This window comes from Melanotaenia boesemani, chromosome 15 (assembly GCF_017639745.1).
Source record: "Melanotaenia boesemani isolate fMelBoe1 chromosome 15, fMelBoe1.pri, whole genome shotgun sequence".
NCBI classification, from domain to species: domain Eukaryota; kingdom Metazoa; phylum Chordata; class Actinopteri; order Atheriniformes; family Melanotaeniidae; genus Melanotaenia; species Melanotaenia boesemani.
This window is the reverse complement of record NC_055696.1, coordinates 32,587,536-32,608,805: the sequence shown is the minus strand read 5'-3', so window position 1 is coordinate 32,608,805 and position 21,270 is coordinate 32,587,536. Positions and strand designations below refer to the sequence as shown.

General features: G+C 41.3%; 2 protein-coding genes across 5 annotated transcripts in view; both read right to left on the bottom strand.

Moving 5' to 3' along the window:
* Positions 1 to 8,991, bottom strand: part of ap2b1 (adaptor related protein complex 2 subunit beta 1) — a 38,470-nt gene extending 29,479 nt beyond the window's left edge. For both annotated transcript variants that reach the window (XM_042009371.1, XM_042009372.1), the window contains exon 1: positions 8,869 to 8,991. The gene's annotated coding sequence lies outside the window, so the exon portion shown is untranslated. The remainder of the gene's footprint in view (positions 1 to 8,868) is intronic.
* A 1,472-nt stretch (positions 8,992 to 10,463) lies between these two features.
* mks1 (MKS transition zone complex subunit 1) lies at positions 10,464 to 21,176 on the bottom strand. 3 transcript variants are annotated; one of them, XR_006013055.1, is made up of 19 exons: positions 20,851 to 21,176; positions 20,629 to 20,750; positions 19,437 to 19,489; positions 19,122 to 19,289; positions 17,818 to 17,915; positions 17,509 to 17,637; positions 16,984 to 17,088; positions 14,267 to 14,375; positions 14,098 to 14,154; positions 13,811 to 13,868; positions 13,660 to 13,722; positions 13,515 to 13,585; positions 13,360 to 13,429; positions 13,170 to 13,277; positions 12,927 to 13,060; positions 12,664 to 12,746; positions 12,231 to 12,328; positions 10,975 to 11,379; positions 10,464 to 10,850 (listed from the first exon to the last, which is right to left on the bottom strand). XR_006013055.1 is itself a non-coding variant. In XM_042009374.1 (18 exons), the coding sequence occupies exons 1-18, from the start codon at positions 20,925 to 20,927 to the stop codon at positions 11,276 to 11,278; spliced, it is 1,707 nt and encodes a 568-aa protein (XP_041865308.1). In that variant the 5' UTR covers positions 20,928 to 21,176; the 3' UTR covers positions 10,465 to 11,275. The 3 variants fall into 3 exon arrangements, 2 of the variants coding, with proteins under 2 accessions (XP_041865308.1, XP_041865309.1); XM_042009374.1 differs by having other exon boundaries at positions 10,465 to 11,379; XM_042009375.1 differs by having other exon boundaries at positions 10,466 to 11,379; positions 13,811 to 13,853.
* Between the last annotated feature and the right edge of the window lie 94 nt (positions 21,177 to 21,270).

Genomic DNA, 21,270 nt, shown 5'->3' with positions numbered 1-21,270 from the left:
AATCTCAAAGGTACTTCATTAACAAAACTTGCTTCACTGACATGTCTTCATCACTCTTTACAGATTTTTTTGTCAAGAAACCAGACCAGAAATCTGGGTCTAGTGATGGACTCAGACCTTAACTTTGAAAACTACATGAAGGGAACCACAAAGTCCGCCTACTATCACCTTCAGAAGATATCAAAAGTAAAAGATCTGATGTCTCAGCAGGACCTGGAAAATCTAGTCCAGCTTCCATCTTTAGTCGGCTTGATTATTGTAACAGTGTTTTTACAGGTTCTACCTAAAACATCAGTCAGACACCTGCAGCTGATCCAGAACTCTGCTGCTCCAGTCCTCACTAAGACCAAGACAGTGGACCACATCAGTCCAGCTCTGAGGTCTTTACACTGGCTGCAGGTCCGTCAGAGGATGGACTTTAAAGTTCTGCTGCTTGTTAATAAAATCTGTTCTGAGAGTCGGTTGTAGTCGGACACATTGTTAATAAAATCCGTTCTGAGAGTCGGCTTAGTCGGGCACATTGTTAATAAAATCCGCTCTGAGAGTCGGTTGTAGTCGGACACATTGTTAATAAAATCCGTTCTGAGAGTCGGCTGTAGTCGGGCACATTGTTAATAAAATCCGTTCTGAGAGTCGGCTGTAGTCGGGCACATTGTTAATAAAATCCGTTCTGAGAGTCGGTTGTAGCCGGGCACATTGTTAATAAAATCCGCTCTGAGAGTCGGTTGTAGTCGGACACATTGTTAATAAAATCCGTTCTGAGAGTCGGCTGTAGTCGGGCACATTGTTAATAAAATCCGTTCTGAGAGTCGGCTGTAGTCGGGCCCATTGTTAATAAAATCCGTTCTGAGAGTCGGCTGTAGTCGGGCACATTGTTAATAAAATCCGTTCTGAGAGTCGGCTGTAGTCGGGCCCATTGTTAATAAAATCCGCTCTGAGAGTCGGCTGTAGTCGGGCACATTGTTAATAAAATCCGTTCTGAGAGTCGGTTGTAGTCGGGCACATTGTTAATAAAATCCGTTCTGAGAGTCGGTTGTAGTCGGACACAGTGTTAATAAAATCCTTTCTGAGAGTCGGTTGTAGTCGGACACAGTGTTAATAAAATCCGTTCTGAGAGTCGGCTGTAGTCGGGCACAGTGTTAATAAAATCCGTTCTGAGAGTCGGCTGTAGTCGGGCACAGTGTTAATAAAATCCGTTCTGAGAGTCGGTTGTAGTCGGACACATTGTTAATAAAATCCGTTCTGAGAGTCGGCTGTAGTCGGGCACAGTGTTAATAAAATCCGTTCTGAGAGTCGGTTGTAGTCGGACACATTGTTAATAAAATCCGTTCTGAGAGTCGGCTGTAGTCGGACACAGTGTTAATAAAATCCGTTCTGAGAGTCGGCTGTAGTCGGACACACTGTTAATAAAATCCGTTCTGAGAGTCGGCTGTAGTCGGGCACATTGTTAATAAAATCCGTTCTGAGAGTCGGCTGTAGTCGGGCACATTGTTAATAAAATCCGTTCTGAGAGTCGGCTGTAGTCGGGCACAGTGTTAATAAAATCCGTTCTGAGAGTCGGCTGTAGTCGGGCACATTGTTAATAAAATCCGTTCTGAGAGTCGGCTGTAGTCGGGCCCATTGTTAATAAAATCCGTTCTGAGAGTCGGTTGTAGTCGGGCACATTGTTAATAAAATCCGCTCTGAGAGTCGGTTGTAGTCGGGCACATTGTTAATAAAATCCGTTCTGAGAGTCGGTAGTAGTCGGACACATTGTTAATAAAATCCGTTCTGAGAGTCGGCTGTAGTCGGGCACATTGTTAATAAAATCCGTTCTGAGAGTCGGCTGTAGTCGGACACAGTGTTAATAAAATCCGTTCTGAGAGTCGGCTTAGTCGGACACAGTGTTAATAAAATCCGTTCTGAGAGTCGGTTGTAGTCGGGCACATTGTTAATAAAATCCGTTCTGAGAGTCGGCTGTAGTCGGGCACATTGTTAATAAAATCCGTTCTGAGAGTCGGCTTAGTCGGACACAGTGTTAATAAAATCCGTTCTGAGAGTCGGCTGTAGTCGGGCACATTGTTAATAAAATCCGTTCTGAGAGTCGGCTGTAGTCGGGCACATTGTTAATAAAATCCGTTCTGAGAGTCGGCTGTAGTCGGGCACATTGTTAATAAAATCCGTTCTGAGAGTCGGCTGTAGTCGGGCCCATTGTTAATAAAATCCGTTCTGAGAGTCGGTTGTAGTCGGGCACATTGTTAATAAAATCCGTTCTGAGAGTCGGCTGTAGTCGGGCACATTGTTAATAAAATCCGTTCTGAGAGTCGGCTGTAGTCGGGCCCATTGTTAATAAAATCCGTTCTGAGAGTCGGCTGTAGTCGGGCCCATTGTTAATAAAATCCGTTCTGAGAGTCGGCTTAGTCGGACACAGTGTTAATAAAATCCGTTCTGAGAGTCGGTTGTAGTCGGGCACATTGTTAATAAAATCCGTTCTGAGAGTCGGCTGTAGTCGGGCACATTGTTAATAAAATCCGTTCTGAGAGTCGGCTGTAGTCGGGCCCATTGTTAATAAAATCCGTTCTGAGAGTCGGCTGTAGTCGGGCCCATTGTTAATAAAATCCGTTCTGAGAGTCGGTTGTAGTCGGGCACATTGTTAATAAAATCCGTTCTGAGAGTCGGCTGTAGTCGGGCACATTGTTAATAAAATCCGTTCTGAGAGTCGGCTGTAGTCGGGCACATTGTTAATAAAATCCGTTCTGAGAGTCGGCTGTAGTCGGGCCCATTGTTAATAAAATCCGCTCTGAGAGTCGGCTGTAGTCGGGCACATTGTTAATAAAATCCGTTCTGAGAGTCGGTTGTAGTCGGGCACATTGTTAATAAAATCCGTTCTGAGAGTCGGCTGTAGTCGGGCACATTGTTAATGAAATCCGTTCTGAGAGTCGGCTGTAGTCGGGCACATTGTTAATAAAATCCGTTCTGAGAGTCGGCTGTAGTCGGGCCCATTGTTAATAAAATCCGCTCTGAGAGTCGGCTGTAGTCGGGCACATTGTTAATAAAATCCGTTCTGAGAGTCGGTTGTAGTCGGGCACATTGTTAATAAAATCCGTTCTGAGAGTCGGTTGTAGTCGGACACAGTGTTAATAAAATCCGTTCTGAGAGTCGGTTGTAGTCGGACACAGTGTTAATAAAATCCGTTCTGAGAGTCGGCTGTAGTTGGGCACAGTGTTAATAAAATCCGTTCTGAGAGTCGGCTGTAGTCGGGCACAGTGTTAATAAAATCCGTTCTGAGAGTCGGTTGTAGTCGGACACATTGTTAATAAAATCCGTTCTGAGAGTCGGCTGTAGTCGGGCACAGTGTTAATAAAATCCGTTCTGAGAGTCGGTTGTAGTCGGACACATTGTTAATAAAATCCGTTCTGAGAGTCGGCTGTAGTCGGACACACTGTTAATAAAATCCGTTCTGAGAGTCGGCTGTAGTCGGGCACATTGTTAATAAAATCCGTTCTGAGAGTCGGCTGTAGTCGGGCACATTGTTAATAAAATCCGTTCTGAGAGTCGGCTGTAGTCGGGCACATTGTTAATAAAATCCGTTCTGAGAGTCGGCTGTAGTCGGGCCCATTGTTAATAAAATCCGTTCTGAGAGTCGGCTGTAGTCGGGCCCATTGTTAATAAAATCCGTTCTGAGAGTCGGCTGTAGTCGGGCGCATTGTTAATAAAAATCAGTTCTGAGAGTCGGTTGGAGTCGGGCACATTGTTAATAAAATCCGTTCTGAGAGTCGGTTGTAGTCGGGCACATTGTTAATAAAATCCGTTCTGAGAGTCGGTTGTAGTCGGGCCCATTGTTAATAAAATCCGTTCTGAGAGTCGGCTGTAGTCGGGCCCATTGTTAATAAAATCCGTTCTGAGAGTCGGCTGTAGTCGGGCGCATTGTTAATAAAAATCAGTTCTGAGAGTCGGTTGGAGTCGGGCACATTGTTAATAAAATCCGTTCTGAGAGTCGGTTGTAGTCGGGCACATTGTTAATAAAATCCGTTCTGAGAGTCGGTTGTAGTCGGGCACATTGTTAATAAAATCCGCTCTGAGAGTCGGTTGTAGTCGGGCACATTGTTAATAAAATCCGCTCTGAGAGTCGGTAGTAGTCGGGCACATTGTTAATAAAATCCGTTCTGAGAGTCGGTTGGAGTCGGGCACATTGTTAATAAAATCCGTTCTGAGAGTCGGCTGTAGTCGGGCACATTGTTAATAAAATCCGCTCTGAGAGTCGGTAGTAGTCGGGCACATTGTTAATAAAATCCGCTCTGAGAGTCGGTAGTAGTCGGGCACATTGTTAATAAAATCCGTTCTGAGAGTCGGTTGGAGTCGGGCACATTGTTAATAAAATCTGTTCTGAGAGTCGGCTGTAGTCGGGCACATTGTTAATAAAATCCGCTCTGAGAGTCGGTAGTAGTCAGGCACATTGTTAATAAAATCCGCTCTGAGAGTCGGTTGTAGTCGGGCACATTGTTAATAAAATCCGTTCTGAGAGTCGGTTGTAGTCGGGCACATTGTTAATAAAATCCGTTCTGAGAGTCGGTAGTAGTCGGACACATTGTTAATAAAATCCGTTCTGAGAGTCGGCTGTAGTCGGGCACATTGTTAATAAAATCCGTTCTGAGAGTCGGCTGTAGTCGGACACAGTGTTAATAAAATCCGTTCTGAGAGTCGGCTTAGTCGGACACAGTGTTAATAAAATCCGTTCTGAGAGTCGGTTGTAGTCGGGCACATTGTTAATAAAATCCGTTCTGAGAGTCGGCTGTAGTCGGGCACATTGTTAATAAAATCCGTTCTGAGAGTCGGCTTAGTCGGACACACTGTTAATAAAATCCGTTCTGAGAGTCGGCTGTAGTCGGGCACATTGTTAATAAAATCCGTTCTGAGAGTCGGCTTAGTCGGACACAGTGTTAATAAAATCCGTTCTGAGAGTCGGCTGTAGTCGGGCACATTGTTAATAAAATCCGTTCTGAGAGTCGGCTTAGTCGGACACAGTGTTAATAAAATCCGTTCTGAGAGTCGGCTGTAGTCGGACACATTGTTAATAAAATCCGTTCTGAGAGTCGGCTTAGTCGGACACAGTGTTAATAAAATCCGTTCTGAGAGTCGGCTGTAGTCGGGCACATTGTTAATAAAATCCGTTCTGAGAGTCGGCTTAGTCGGACACAGTGTTAATAAAATCCGTTCTGAGAGTCGGCTGTAGTCGGGCACATTGTTAATAAAATCCGTTCTGAGAGTCGGCTGTAGTCGGGCACATTGTTAATAAAATCCGTTCTGAGAGTCGGCTGTAGTCGGGCACATTGTTAATAAAATCCGTTCTGAGAGTCGGCTGTAGTCGGGCACATTGTTAATAAAATCCGTTCTGAGAGTCGGCTGTAGTCGGGCCCATTGTTAATAAAATCCGTTCTGAGAGTCGGTTGTAGTCGGGCACATTGTTAATAAAATCCGTTCTGAGAGTCGGCTGTAGTCGGGCACATTGTTAATAAAATCCGTTCTGAGAGTCGGCTGTAGTCGGGCCCATTGTTAATAAAATCCGTTCTGAGAGTCGGCTGTAGTCGGGCCCATTGTTAATAAAATCCGTTCTGAGAGTCGGTTGTAGTCGGGCACATTGTTAATAAAATCCGTTCTGAGAGTCGGCTGTAGTCGGGCACATTGTTAATAAAATCCGTTCTGAGAGTCGGTTGTAGTCGGGCCCATTGTTAATAAAATCCGTTCTGAGAGTCGGCTGTAGTCGGGCACATTGTTAATAAAATCCGTTCTGAGAGTCGGCTGTAGTCGGGCACATTGTTCTGAGTGAAGTGGTGAAACAGTTATGGTAGGCAGGGGGTGTATCTTGGGCCATGCACAAGCAGAGAGCAGAGGAGAAATTAAACATCCTCCCATTCAGTTCTAACTTTCAGCTTTACTGAGTGTTTTGAAGGAAATGATATTTTTTATGAAATATAATTTTGTAGGACATTGATGTTTTCAGATCTCTGACAGCAGAATGAATTCACACAGCAGCTGATCAATCATAATGATCAGCTGATAGATGAGCTACTTTTCAGTGATCTGTAAAGTCACATAAAAAGAGTATCAGCAAAAAGTCCAATGAGTCTAGAAATGGGCTGAAGCACAAAGCTGGAAAAAACACTCCGGGCAGCATGTGAGGTACAGCTTATTTAAGAAATACAGAAATGAGATTTCTTGAGTTCTGTGCCTTTTTTTATGCCCAGAAAATGTTATGAACTTGTTTTCTGATTGTGTCCATGTCAAAATTTTTGGATTGACATTGAACATTTGTGTTTTCAACAAAGAAAGATGTTTTGATTTTCTATCGTATGAGTGATATTGAAAAAAAAATTGATATATTTATTCTGAATTTTTTTTATTTTGTATGATAAATATCACAAATTGATGGTCATGTACAATATCCAACACTTTAAAAATTAACTGAAAAAGTACATTGAAGCACTTAATGGCCTAACAAATCCTAAAGTTATCCGAACTTTGGACAGTTACAGGTGATACTCAAGAAATTAGAATATTGCACAAAACTTAATGTATTTCAGTAATTCAACTTAAAAAGGTAAACGGATATATTATATAGACTCCTTACATGCAAAGTGAGATATTTCAAGCATTTATTTCTTATAATTTTGATGATCATAGCTTACAGCTTACGAAAACCTCTAAGTGCCACACTTTAATCAGCTAAATAATCCAAAACACCTGCAAAGGACTCCTGAGCATTTAAATGGTCTCAGTCTATTTCAATAGAATCCACCATCATGGGGAAGGTTGCTGACCTGACAGTTCTGCAGAAAACCATCATTGACATCCTCCACAAGGAGGGAAAGCCTTGAAAGGTAATTGCAAAAGAAGTCGGATTCTCTCAAAGTGCTGCATCAAAGCACATCAATAAAAAGTTGAGTGGAAGGAAAAGTTTGAAAGAAAAGATGGAACAACCAGCAGGGATGACCGCAGCCTGCAGAGGACTGTCATACGTATGACTAAACTCTTCAGATGGTCAACATTTCAAAACCCTTTTTTAATTATGTTTTTAATTGATATAATGAAATATTCTAATTTTGTGAGACTTTGATTTTTGGGTTTTCATAAGCTGTAAGCCATAATCATCCAAATTATAATGAATAAATGCTTGAAATTTCTCACTTTGCACACAAACAACTGCTTTCCTGTGTCACCTCCAAAATCAGCTTCTCTTGCTGAGATGAAGTCACATTCAGACGTTTTCATTCACCAGTGTGGAAGACATTCACATATCAAGTCTTCACGTGTATTACCGCTCACATTAGCAGCTAACACTAACACCACGTGGTCATTTAAAGTCACATTTCCTCTAGAACAGGTTTACATTTCTTCATTTTATCAAACAGTAAACAGTCCACGCTATTTATCTGGTTTCCATGACGACATGTCATAGCTGCTCTCTGTGTCCACGGATGTGAGAACACGCACACACACATACATGGTTTCTGTCAGAGGACAGAGTGCATGTGTTGGAAAACACGTCAACCAGCTGAAAATCAGACAAAAATATGAGTTTTCTAAATTCTGTCAGGCAGGTGGAGATGGAAGCTTCCTGCTCCAGCGAGGAGCAGATGGAGGATTTCTCCTGCTCCGGTGTTACACCGATAGCATCACGGTCGTCACGGCAACGCACAGCTGAACAAGCTGGATCTGTCATTAAAGTAATTTCTGAGTTGTATTACGGGTCTAAATGGAGCCAGTATTCTTTGTAGCTTTGACTGACATCAACACGTTATCTGAGATTGAAGTGTAAAAACATTGAGAGCGACTTCGCTGAATGAAACGTTTCATCAGGACATTTAAAACGTTTCACTTTTTTCTGTCCTGAGGGTTTTTTTGTTTTCCTTCATCACAGCATTTCTGGCTCTGAATCTGGGAAACACCGTATCGTTGTGGTGTTTCAGAAATGCATGTGTCAGATGTGTCAGATCAGATTATTACAGTAATCTGATTACTCCCAGATAAATGATTTTTATGTCACATGAATGCAATCAGTTTATTTAAAAAAAAATGTTATATGAGAAAGTCTTTAATATTCAAGAAAAAAAGGTGGCGTTAAATAATTAGCTGTAAATATTGAATTGCGTTTAAATCAAATGGAAATAAGCTGTTGTGAATCGAATCGATTCAGGAGTACATACGATTCATCGTGCCTTTTACACCGTGTCTGGATTTGCTATTTGTCCAGACAAATAATACATATGCCTAAACGTGTTTCTTCAACATAGCAGAAATCCAGCTTTAGTGTTGTTGTTGATTATTAACCATGTTTCTAGTCCTGGGTTAGGTTGAGATGTGAATTATTGTAAACGTTATTTAGCAGGGAAGTGTGATAACAAACGTAGCGAATAAGAAAAAAACCATGATTCGGCCCTGCTACTGCATAGATCCCATGTTTTTATGGGTGACAATGTAAAGCCGTTACATCAAAGTTACGTTTCAGGGTGTGACATCGTTTGACCTCAATAAAACATCAAGTTAGCTGCAATTAACATGAGCCACTGCACTTCCACTTTGCTAACATTAGCTACAAGCTAACTGTAACAAGAAAGTTTAGCGAATCTGTAGCTAATAATAGTAATCTATAAATCCAACTAGTTATGACGTTTCGACATTAAGTTATGAGCTTTTTGTCGGAGGTGAAACATTACATCATAAAGCATTATGCAAAACATGACAGTATAAAAGCGACCAAACGGCCCAGTTCTCATTGCTACTGACAGAAGATATGCTAGCAGCTAAACGCTTCGCTGCTCATCAGCACAGCATCACAAAAATACAGAAATAGTCTCATCAATTTAATTGACTTAAAGACATATAAAATACCTAGCAAAGTGTATGTCAGCGGGAGAATATTCCAGTGTGTACAAGACGCAGGTTGGTCCTTTGCTTGGTTGGAGAAAGATGGAGAACCGGGAGATGTGGTGGTGCGTTCCCTGAAATCGGAAATGGAAAAACTCCCCTCTGGAGCTGAGCTGCATATGCGAGAGTAATGTAATAAACGAACTTTAATTTTGCTTACTTCATTGACTGTTGCTAGATTTTGTATAGTTTGTATCAACGAATTTAAATACTGCATATTATGTAAGTATATAAATACATTACACACACAAGGGTTGCCAGCGATCAGAAAACGGGACATTTTTCTTTTTAAGGCCCACTTACAGTACCACATACTTACAGTACAATATACTTACAGTACCACATACTTACAGTACAACATTTCAGTTATATTGAGGTCTAGACTTTGCCTCGGTCATTAAAACACTTAAAGTCCTTTTTCACCCATTGGTTTGTATATTTCTGGTGTTCTTTGATCATTGTCCATTTGAACATTTTAGCGACTGAACAGACGACCTCGCATTTGAGAAGGTTTATGGTCCACTCAGCTCGGGCTCCACCATGCTTGCAGTTGGTATGAGGTATTTCTGTGGACATTATTCCAGATGCTACACGGTTTGTTAAGATGAATCTTTGCAAACCTAGGCTGTGTTGTTTTTAGAGAGAATAAACAAGCCACATTTGTCCAGTCTTTAAGTGAAAAACCATTAAGAAATGTCTTAAATGTTTTCTACTTGTTTATAATCTTTCTCACTGTAGAATGATTAACTACAAACCACGGGACAACTGTTTTTGTAAGATCATTGCTGATGTCTTTCCTCCTTGGCATTTTGTTAACACACCTAAATGCTCTGACCAGCAAACGGACTAAAGGTGCTGACACTTTATAATTAGTTATTCATGTGTATTTGATTAGTAGTACCTGACTGCTACTGACCCTCTTTATTTCTCTTAAAGCAGTAAGAGGAAGGCTCCTCTGCATTTTCTCTCTGAGGATGCTTCCATCAAACTCTAAGACCTGACGAGGACAAAAAAAAGAAGAAGAAGAAGAAGAAAACATCATTGCCTTTACAGATACGATACGATGTGGCATTTGTTACTATGGACATCCATCCTTTAATACATCCACTAAGAAACATCAAATTGTCAGTCATGCTATTCTGTTCGAATTACAGCTTCGAGCTAAATGCCTCAGAAAAGTTCATCTTTCTTGATATTATCTTCAGACAAATACATATATTGTTTTTAATCAATGTTAGACCTTAATTACTGCCAGCACTCTCCATAACACACATCAGTAGTTCCTGTTAAGAAAGCACACTTGGCCTTTAACTTATTTATAGAAATTTATATAAGAGGTTTTGTTCAGTGTGACATAGTCAACATCATCTGGAACAATAAAATACACAAAAGCAGTGTTGATATGAAACTTTTTTCCAACAAATGATTCCAAAATATGAAATTGACAATATTAAAAATATAAAATTTAAGATGTTGCGGTGGCCTTTTTGTGTGGAGTTTGCATGTTCTCAGTGGTTGTCTCTTTCTGTGTTGGCCCTGCGATGGATTGGTGACCTGTCCAGGTGTACCTGCCTCTCAGCTGTTAAAACGCTGGGACAGGCTCCAGCTTCCCCGCAACCCATGATGGACAAAGCCGGACAGAGAATGAATGAATGAATCAAGACGTTAAAAAAAATGTACTTTACTCCACTGTCAATAGCTCTAAAGATGAAACATCTGTAACGTCAGATAAATAATAAAAATACAAAGATTGCAACAGGTGATACTTAAGGTACGCTCGATTTGTACTCGGATATCGGATTTTCCGAGTTCCCGGTCGGAAATAGAACGCGAACGCCCCTTGAAGTCGGATATCCGGCAGGGCAAACTCCCCAACCCCGACTTCACCAAGTAAAGATGGCTGCCCAGCAAATCAACGGTTGGTTCCGCCATAAACTTTATGTACACTAAACAAAAACAAGATGCACACATGAGAAACTACATCAAACAACCACAGTTCAGTTTTCCTTGTGTGAAGTCGTGTTTTATCTTCGATGTTTTTCATATTCTTCTGTGATCATTTCCACATACCGGTTCAAAAACGTGTGTAAAGAGAACGAGCGAGCAAAACCAGGACCTTCCTGGCGGCGGACATAATGGTTTTGCGAATTTTCCGACTTTGTCAACAAGAACGCGGATGTGACGTCATTTCCCGATCGAACTAGTGCTGAAAGTCATCCCGGATCTGCTTCCTAAACAGTTATAACAAAGTCATACTTATCCAGCTGAGAATAAATAAGCGACACAAACCATCCACACACTGTGTTTGCTCTTTATCTAAAACCAGCAGGTTAAAGGAGCAGGGTGAGAGCTGCTGTCGTGAGTTTGAAGACTATACAGAGGAATCAAGCTGGAGTTGGGATGTTGAGTTGATGACATCTCCTGGAAGACTTTCTCTGGCCTCTTGCATCTTTCTTCTGGCTCTCTGGAATGCCTCTGATGGAGGAAAAACATGGATAATATGAGATGAAGTGTTAGGATTTGTGTTTTTGCTCCTCTTTCCTCCTAGCGCTCCTGTGTGGCTGATTATTGGACACAGCTGTTCCTAGTTTGGCTCCACCAGAAAAGCATGGGATCGCTCTTCATCCAGTATCAGTTTGTCTGCATGACCTTTTTTTGTCTCCTGGATTCAGCCACCAGACCTTGTGCATGTTTGGAGAACTCCTACCACCACAGCTTTTTCAGGACTTTTTGTTGCTATTAAACCTCTTTTTAATGTCATCATCTCTTTGTTTCTGTGAGGTTCCTGCCATCCACCCTTATCCATAACATGAAGATAATATGGAGTTGCTTGTGTTGTTCACGTCTTGGTTCAGAAATGTTATGAACAAAAAAAAAAAGTCAGCTGCCTTACTGACTGAATATTCAATATGACCACGTTTTTCTAACCAAAAACTTTTTTATCCCCCGATGGCACAGACATATTCTAAGGTGACTGACTACTAACTGTAAAACAGTGGTTCAGGAGAGACTTCACCACAGAGCCTAGACCTTAACCCCATTCAGCATTTTGTAATGCATCGAAGAAGACCGTAAACAGCTTCTCTTACCAATTTAAGGTCTTGGTGAAAAATGAAAGCTGGCTGGAAATGAACGTTCTCTTATTGTATAATCTTGTTAAAATACTGTCACAACCTAGAAGCCACATCGTGAGATCAATCTGTAATGTTTTGTGAATACGAAGTCATAAACCCATCTCTGTTCTTATATTTAAAACTAGTCTTTTAACCCAAAAAACCTAAAATTCTTCAGTTGATTAAAATCTAATTCCATGTCGGTCTAATTACCCAGGATGGCACAAACAGCTCCCTGCTGACTAAATCCTCCCAGCTGATCAGCAACGTTCTGTCTCCTCTTCTTTAGAACCACAGCTTTAGCCAAGGCCCTGAAACATCCCGAACAGAGAGAAATAAACCACATTCAAACAGTAACAGTGATGACAGGTGAGATAAAGGTGGACACGGGCAGATTATAATATGCACACCTGCAATAATATAAGCAACTAATCTTTTATGTTTACAGGGATGGTGTCAGACTTTAACTACATTCAAACTCTTGCAAGACACTTTGATATCCTGTAAAAATCACTCAGTATGCTGATAACATGGTGCTGAAGATGTACAATGAGTCACCTGGTTTAAGAACGCCAGTAACAGAAACATAACATGTTTATTCCATTGTATGCGTGACACAACACACATGAATCCATCCTGTCAGTACCTGGCTTGCTGCATGCAGTGCAGATTAAAAGTCACACTTCCGGTGGTTTCAGTGCAAAAGCCGAAGCGACTCAGCCGTTCTCCCTGAAACCAAACACAAACATGTCAGCTTGGATCAGGTAATAAAATATTACATTTGCAAATGTTGTGCAAGGAGGAAAAATAAAAGATGGCATTTGTTAATCGTCGTGCTCGAAATCTGGGGAACAGAATGCAACCATCGGATATGTGTACAATTTAAGAAAATACCAGTTCTTAGCTCACCTTGAAAGTTCCTGGTATCCTGACGTAGCTGTGATCTTCCAGCTCCGCAGAGCCGCCGATAAAGAAACGTCTCAGTGCAGACACCGTCCCTGTCTGAAGGGGTCTCCATGTGTGGCAGGTCATTGTGTGCTTACCTGGCACACACACACATAGAAAGCATTAGAAAATTAGTACCAGAAAAAATCCTCCCAATAATAAAAATGTGTTGTTTTTGCAGCCTTAACATAAATCAAACAGTCATACCAGGCATGGCAGGAAAAAGCAGATAGCCGTAGCCTTCTGTTCGATAGCGCTGCCAGGAGTCCACAGACAGAACCTTAAAGTAGAGCACTGGCCACTGAGGGATCAGTTCTGAAATAAGAAAAAAAAGAACTATTGCAGCAATAAAATGAAATAAATAATGTTAAGTCAAAGTCTAGTAGCTGATGCAAACCATCACTCTCTTTTTCACTCATGTAAAAAGCCTCGAAGTTGAAGGGGTGACTGAAGAAAGCCACGTTTTCCTGTTGGCAGAGAGATCATGTTTTTATAAATCTAACATGCCGTGGCAGAGACAGAGTCAGCTGACTTCTTATATGAAATACACACCTTCCCTAATGACTTGGAGCGGCAGGTCTGGGTAACCCCTGACAGAGACTGGAACGGCAAGCTGGACCAATCTGTAACAACAAGTATTAAACAAGGTGGAAAACTGAGCCTTTACAAGGTGTTACCAGGTACTGGATGGACTCACTGTTCGGCAGCTCCAAGTAGAAGTGGATGTACAAATTATCATATTCAAAGCCTTTAGCGGAGACTGGGAAGAGAGGAGACAGAGGACGTGTTAAAGCTCAGTGTTAGTTTTAAAAACTATCTTTCATAATGAACACAGACTTCCTACTCACCAATCTCTCCATTCATCAGGTAACGAAGAAGACCTATCGGGGGCTGGACGATAGACTTCTTGTTAGTGCAGAAAGATTTGCAAGGCCAATTATAAACGGGAATTTAATCAGCTTTTAATATCACATTAGTTATTTTTTACCAAACACTTTTGAGCTACTGCTTGTGTGAACAGAGAAAATAAAAAAACTGAACAGATTTTAGTTTGATAGTTTGATAAAAAGGGCATAAAGAAAAGCCCTGGGCTGTAAGAAACCATCACCAGCATGTTTTTTGTTAAATTCCTTACCATTTCAAAGTCCTGTCCAACAAGGCTATTGAGGTACTCCTTATGCCTCACATACAGCTAGAAAATGAGAAAAGAAAACACGTTAGTGTCAAACAATGTTATTTCATTTCAAAACTTATCAACCCAAATCTAACTTTGGTCGTGAGGGAAAGAAGTCATGGTAACTTACATCTCTGTACATGTTCTGCTCCTTTTCTTTTTCCTCAGGATTCATGGTTGTGGACACATTCTGGACAGTAAGACGCCAAACTTCTCTTTTCTCACCTTCTGTTACAATCCTGCATGACAGCACAGACATGCTGCTTCTCAGGATTTAGACCAGGCAAAGTTTGTTTGTACACCACAATTCAACGACGGGGGGATTCAAAGTGCTTTACAGGATGCAAGAAGCATCATTTAAAGCCTGGTACACACATAAGGGTTTTTAATCTTATGAGATTTTAATCGGTTCGAGACCTCAAACGTGGAGATAAAAAATCAGGCATTAACAGTTTTGATCGTACTGTGTGTGGTGTGCTCCGATAATCTAATCACAGAACAACACACACATAACGATGCTGTCAAGGAACATATATCGAGTCCTCCGAGCCGAACATCTCACGTGACCAAACGTCAAGAACCATAGCAACAACCGGCAAAAAACGAAGAGGATATATAGGACCAGGGAATGATGGTGGTCTTGGGACTGTTTTTAACAGAAAAAGCCAAAACTGACTAAAATAACAGACTGGAGACGGCGTGAACACGGACTTCATTTACTTCCTTGTTCCCCAGCCAGCTCTCTGATTGGCTACATTTCGTTCCACGTCACCATCCACAAAGTCACGATTCATGAGTCGTCAACTTTCCTCACACATAAGAAGATATTCTGACCGAGCTGCATTTCTGTTACCAACCAGTACAGATACTTTTTAACCTTCTAATAAACAGAGATCCAGCTTGTTCTAGGAAAAATCATGACTGCCGTTATCCACGTAGTCTGGACTCTCCACACATCGAACATCTGAAACATGAAGCTGGTGCCTCCCTTTAGCTGCTCTTGAGGGGGATTTATGGCGGACAAAAACATACTGGTCAGTCTGACCGGTTGGTACCTCTGAGTCCAGCATCGACCTGCTGGGGTTGAAGGTCCACCATCCTGGTTCTAGGTGCTGTTGGGGCAAGTAAAGGTCCTTCCTCCTGCCTCCGCTGATGTCTTTGATTTTTGTGATTTGATTTGACTTTGAGTGGGGGCAGATGCAGCTCCTCATTTGGGTTTCCACTGGGTTTGGTTTGGTCTATCTAGTGAGAAAACTTCTCCTGTATTCATCCTGTTTGCACTGAGTGCAGAAGGATGATGCAGGAAGTAAAAAAGGCTGGTGGTGAACAGTTTCACCCCTGACTTGTTAAAATTTAATCCATTTGCCTTAAAAAGATGCCTATGCTCCCAAAAATGTAAAAATTGTTAATAAAATGCAGTTTGTTGTCAGTACATGCTGATATACGCCAATTATTCAGTGCCAGTAATCTTTCCTCTCCCCTTCTGATGGGGGCACAGGTCCACTGATGAAAACAGCTGCTTTCAGAGAGCTCGCTGGGTTTAACAGTCCAGTAAAGTCCTGCTTCAGAACCTCAGGTTGTTGCTTGGACACATCATGTGACCCTGTATGTAGAACCATGGTTCTCACGTCAGCCACAGCTTCCAGAAATTCTCTCCTGCGTGTCACTGATCAGATCCTTAGGAAAGCAGAGGACTTTAGTGTTCTTTCTGCACATCCACAGAACATCATTTACAGCAGAATCACTAATAACCAGAGTTTCAGGCCCAGCCTTCAGCTTTCTCTTTGGCCTTTTCCTTTCTGACCTTTTTTCAGTCTTCACCTTCCAGTCCTGGGATAGATGGTCATCCAATCCCGAGTCCTCAGACAGCGGAGCAAATCTGTTCTGTAGTTTCAAATTCAGATGTTCTGGAGGTTTGTTGTCAACCTTCCCGGTCTGGGTGTCCAGTCCTGTTTCCTTCCATGTAGAGGGTAAAAGAGGTCCTTTGTTTTGTAGGGAGCAGAGGCCAGTCGGTCTCATCACAGACTTCAGCTCGCTGCGCCCGGAAGTTGTCTTTCCTTTTCCAGAAAGCATGCTTTACTTTTTGGCTTTGCACCACAACAGTTCCAGGGAGGGTTGTTACCCGATGATGTACTGTAATTCAGAGAGGCTGCCTCTTTCTTGGTAGTGTTATCCGTGCCTTTTAGCCATCTGTTAGCTTGCTCATCTCCGCTGTTTTGAATCAGTGGCAAGGTTTCATTTCCATGCAGTCCATTTACTTCATTATTGACCTCAAGGCAGCAAACTTTCACCTCCAGTGCTGTTATCTTCTTAAATAGGTCTTGGTAGTCATCTGTGGAGATGGAAGGCATCTTGTTCCTCGTTAGCTTAGCGTTAGCACCTTTCCAAGCTACTTAGCTTTGGCTGAGGCTTCACCTGTGTGTAGGCCACACACATGGAGCGATGAAGATAAAGAACTATGAAAAATGTTGCGGTTTCTATTAAAAATGCTTCAGTCTCAGTGATTTATAAGTATTCAAAAACTAAAAAGTGGGAAAAAATCTGCATGAAAATGGATAAAAATCAAAGCTCAGAGCAAGCAGCAAGCGAGTGTATAAGGAAGCAGAAAAGCAGGAAATTTAGGGCTTTTTTAATTGTGGTACATCATCTGTTTTCCTTCTGTTCATCCAGTGTTTGTATACAGCATTTCAATCTGCACCAGTGTAGCAGCACTTGGTGCAGCTAAAACATGAGCCCTGAAGCACAAGCTTCTAAATTCATTTTAAAAAGTAAAATAGTATGACATTAACTTGATAATATGATGGCAGATGAGGTGAAAGTGGAGATGCTGTGATGCTGCAGACTTGCCTGTAGGGCTCCCTGTCTTTGTTGAAGTCAGGTTTTACAATGACGGTTCCACTGCCATCTGTTTTTATGGTTAACAGTAAACACTCGTTCTCTTTCTGGCCCATTCTGAAAAAGCAAGTACAGAGAAAAAATCACAATGAACATGCATAGTGAGACGATCAGAGAAGCCTAGTATAAGACAAAATTTTCCCTGACTTGGAAAAACAATTGTCCAACATATGCAGACAAGCTCTTCCTCTGAAGAAGATAAAACAGCAGAGTTTACACAAGTTACTTTATATTTAAGTAGACATGTACACAAGACTGCAATGTGCAGGATCAAGCTCAGAATAATAATTCTGAATGCAACAGTTTAGCTTAAATCCTGTGATCAGTTATAATTATCCTGTAAACATATCCTGAAACAGACTACATGTAACACGAGGTGGAGCTTTATAGATGAGACTAATTGACGAGTTTGTTTCCTCCAGTTCCCACACAGAATGACGGGATTAAAGTGGCCTAAAATGGTGTTTATGGTCTTACCTTCCAGGGGGACCCAGGTCTCCCATAATGTGCATGGTCTGCATAACATTATTCACCACATGACTGCTCTTCACAAACTCCTCTGTGGGTTCCCAGTTGATAATTCTTGACTTAGGGACGCTGCAATCACTGCAAACACACCCACCATTAGCTGTCACATGACTGTTCATTAAGATTAAAGATCTTTTTTTGGATGAAAGTTAGTTAAATGCGTGTTTTTTATGAAAAAAAGCGCTCAGTATGCCGTATTTTCCAGTGGACGATACTGAGTGATTAAGCCATGAAAACACGAGCTGCTGATCCACCTACATGGTGCGTCTTTCTTGTCGTCTGTGTCTCACCGTGGCCATCCTCTCAGCCAGGAAGGTGGGGCTGGACTTCGTTGTGGTCAGTAGGTCAATGTGTTGCTTTGAAGATTAAAAAAAATAACACAGTATTGTATGCAAGAATCATAACTTTTAATCTAAAGTGTTTGAACAACACGTGACACAAAAGTCATGAAAACGTAGAAACACAATCTCTTAATGTTTCTATTCAATCTCATGCAGCTGCTCTTTTATAACCAACATTAGTGTTCTCTCTAAGGCTACGTCCACACTGCAGGGCTTCATGCACAATTCGCATTTTTTTGTAAAAATCTGATTTTTTTTTTTTAGAGTCCGTTCACATTTCCAGTTAAATGGATTAATGCGACCTGGCCGTTCAGACTGAAGTCGCATGGCAAAAGATCAGATACGTATCGGATGTAGGACCACATATCCAAGCTGCCTGGGTCGCATTTGAAAAAATGGGATCTGTGTCGTTTAGACTGTCATGAAAAGATCAGATACAGGTCGCACAGGGGCAAAAAAATCAGGTTTGGGTCTCTTCAGCCTGCAGTGTGAACATAGCCTAAGTGTTATGTGCTATCTAATAATAAAGACAATTAAGATGATGCTCACTTTTAATTAGAAAATGTGTTCTGGTAGGTAATTATCATGGAATTCTGGGTTGAACTGCTTGATCAGTTCTTTGATTGCCAACCATGTACAGTTGTGTCATGTCTGTCACCAGCATGTTCCAGATTGCTTCATTTAGGATATTTGCTTGCCAAGCTGTGCATGTTGTTGGCTTGGTGACAAAGTCGTCCATTGAAGAGGAACGCGTTATTTTTAACACCATAACGTAGCGTTATAAAAACAAAGATGAAACTCCTGTCATACCGTTACAGCAAACACATAACATCTGTGTGGTAAGAGTAATGAAACTGCCATCACTCCTGTAGACATTACAGCTATCAGTACAAGCAGCGCTCTGTTGATGTTATGCTAGGGCATCGCCGTTGTTTTGCCATTTCCAGTGACCGCACAGCTGACCCCGATCACCTCTTCTACACATATGCGTTAAGGACAAAAAGGCAGCGGACGGTACAGCCGGAGCTTTGAGAGAAAAACAAAGCTTCAAAAAATAAATGATGGTGTGGATTATTAAATTAGTTGCCGACTATTTTGATTGTCGATGTAAACAGCCCTAATCTCATTTGGGTTTGACCTTAATATGCTGACAGAGCAAAATAATGCCATGGTGTGTGTTACTGGATAATGATGTAGACTGTAGAATGGGACACAAAGTACCAGTTGGTGGAGTGGAAGACAGTTGGTGTAGCGGTCATGATCAGTGTATGTGAAAATCCTGTGATTCCTCTGGCCCTTGGCTTTGTTCAGGGCCTTGATTTCTGTGTGGTACTGACGGTCCAGAGGTGTCTGACATGCTGCCTCGTTCTGGAACAGCTCCATCTCATACTGGAACCACAGACAGGTAGACATAATGATGGTACATAGCCAGAAAAACAGCTATTAACTTGTTTGTGTGGTAAGAGTAATCACTACTGTAAATGGCAAACACTGCTTTGAACATTCAAGATATTTTCCAGTGACTCAAAATTCTACCTGACTGAAGAGTTTCTCCTGCCAGCCCACCACCACCTCCTCTTCATTTTCCCCTGGGAACAGAGTAACACTGATGTCATGTTGTAGAAATAAGCTTTCATGGAAGCATTCATCCTAAAACAAAACATATGCTTGCTGAACAAAGACTATATAACACCGCTCTTCTTTAAAATTTAATTTCACTTTATTTAGAAAGGGACAATGCACAAAGGATTTAAACTGTAAATGTGCCAGAATTAGCAAATGAGCTCATTTTTTATTTGTATTCCTTCCTCCTGTTTCCAGACGTAAATGAAAGTCTGGATACTTAATTTTCAGCTTTCAGTTACAACTTTTGAGACAGGTGGGGAAAAAACTGCTGAGTCACTGAACAGAATGAGTGTGGAGGCTGAAAGTCCGCCACAGGAAGTCTTAGCTCGAGTCCCAACCTGTGCCCCTTTTCTGCATATAATCCCTCTCTCTGCCCAATGTCCAGTGTCTTTGCTCTCATTTAAAGGCTATTACAGGCCCAAAACACCAAAAGATATGGGGAAAAACAAACAAACAAAATAAAAAACCCAAACTATTTCAACTCAAAACATTACCATTTGGCATTGGATGTGCACAGCCCACGACAGGATGTGTTTCCAACAGTTTTACCAAAACTTTATCTGTATCCTGCTAAACTAACAAGGTAATAAAACACATCCCAACCAGTCTGCTCACCCAGCTGTAAGGCATGGAAAATTATACTATGTTACTCAACTAGGGAGAGAAACTATTCTGTCCTTCCCCATACAAAAAATACTACAATTAATTACTTATTTGTTTAGTACAGTAGTAGTAGTACAGTTCAGTAGTTGTTTTTACCCAAGTTGTTTTTTGACCCGAGTCCAGACTAAACATGGAGAAGCAGCATTTAGCTGTTAACAAACTGCCAGTGGAGATTAAACTTTCACCAGATGTAGACATTTTTACATCCAGGTTAAAAACATTCCTGTTCTCATGCGCCTATGCATGAGATCAGTACGGTAACTTGCTTTTAATCATTTTAATGTAATTTATTTTGTGATTTTTGCTATTTGTTACTGGATTTTATTACTTCTGAACGCTTTCTTTGCACCATCTGCAACTCTTTTACGTTTTAATGTAAAGCCCTTTGAACCCTCCTGTACATCAGATGTGCTATACAAATACACCTGCCTTGCCTTACCTGTTTGGCCTTGTGGTGAGAGGGTTTCTAGCTCAATTTCTTCCCGATCTTGCTGAGAGAGAACCTGCTGCTGGAGACGCTGAGAAAGGGCTGCTGTTGAGGTCACTCTTTCTATACGCACCCTAAAGCAAGAACACAAATAGACCCCGCGATGAAACAGCCCACGATTTTTAAAAGAAAAAAACTATTTCCACGACACCTTCTCAAAGTTTAGCTACTTACTTGACTTTTAAGTTTTTGACAGCATCCCGGGACCTATAAACAGCTTCTCCGGTGTCTGTGTTCCAGCAGTCTGCCATGAGAGTTAGCTGCTTTGATGTTAGCCAGTTAACACCTTACACACACACACACACACACACACACACACATCCGTAGAAACTTTAAAGGATTTGTTCACTAGTTTCCCTAAACGTTTGTATCTGTAAGCGTCAAAATGTCCACCAAATAGTTGTTAAAAGGTACAGCCTGAATAATAATAATAATAAAAATAACAATTAAAATCGATGACCACCGCAGACGAATAGTTGTCGTTTCCATAGAGATTTTGGTCTTTCTTCATCGTGTATGAAATTTAATGTTTGGCAAATTATTTAGGGGAGCATTATCGCCGCCTGTTGACCGGAATGTGATTACTAAAGCTAC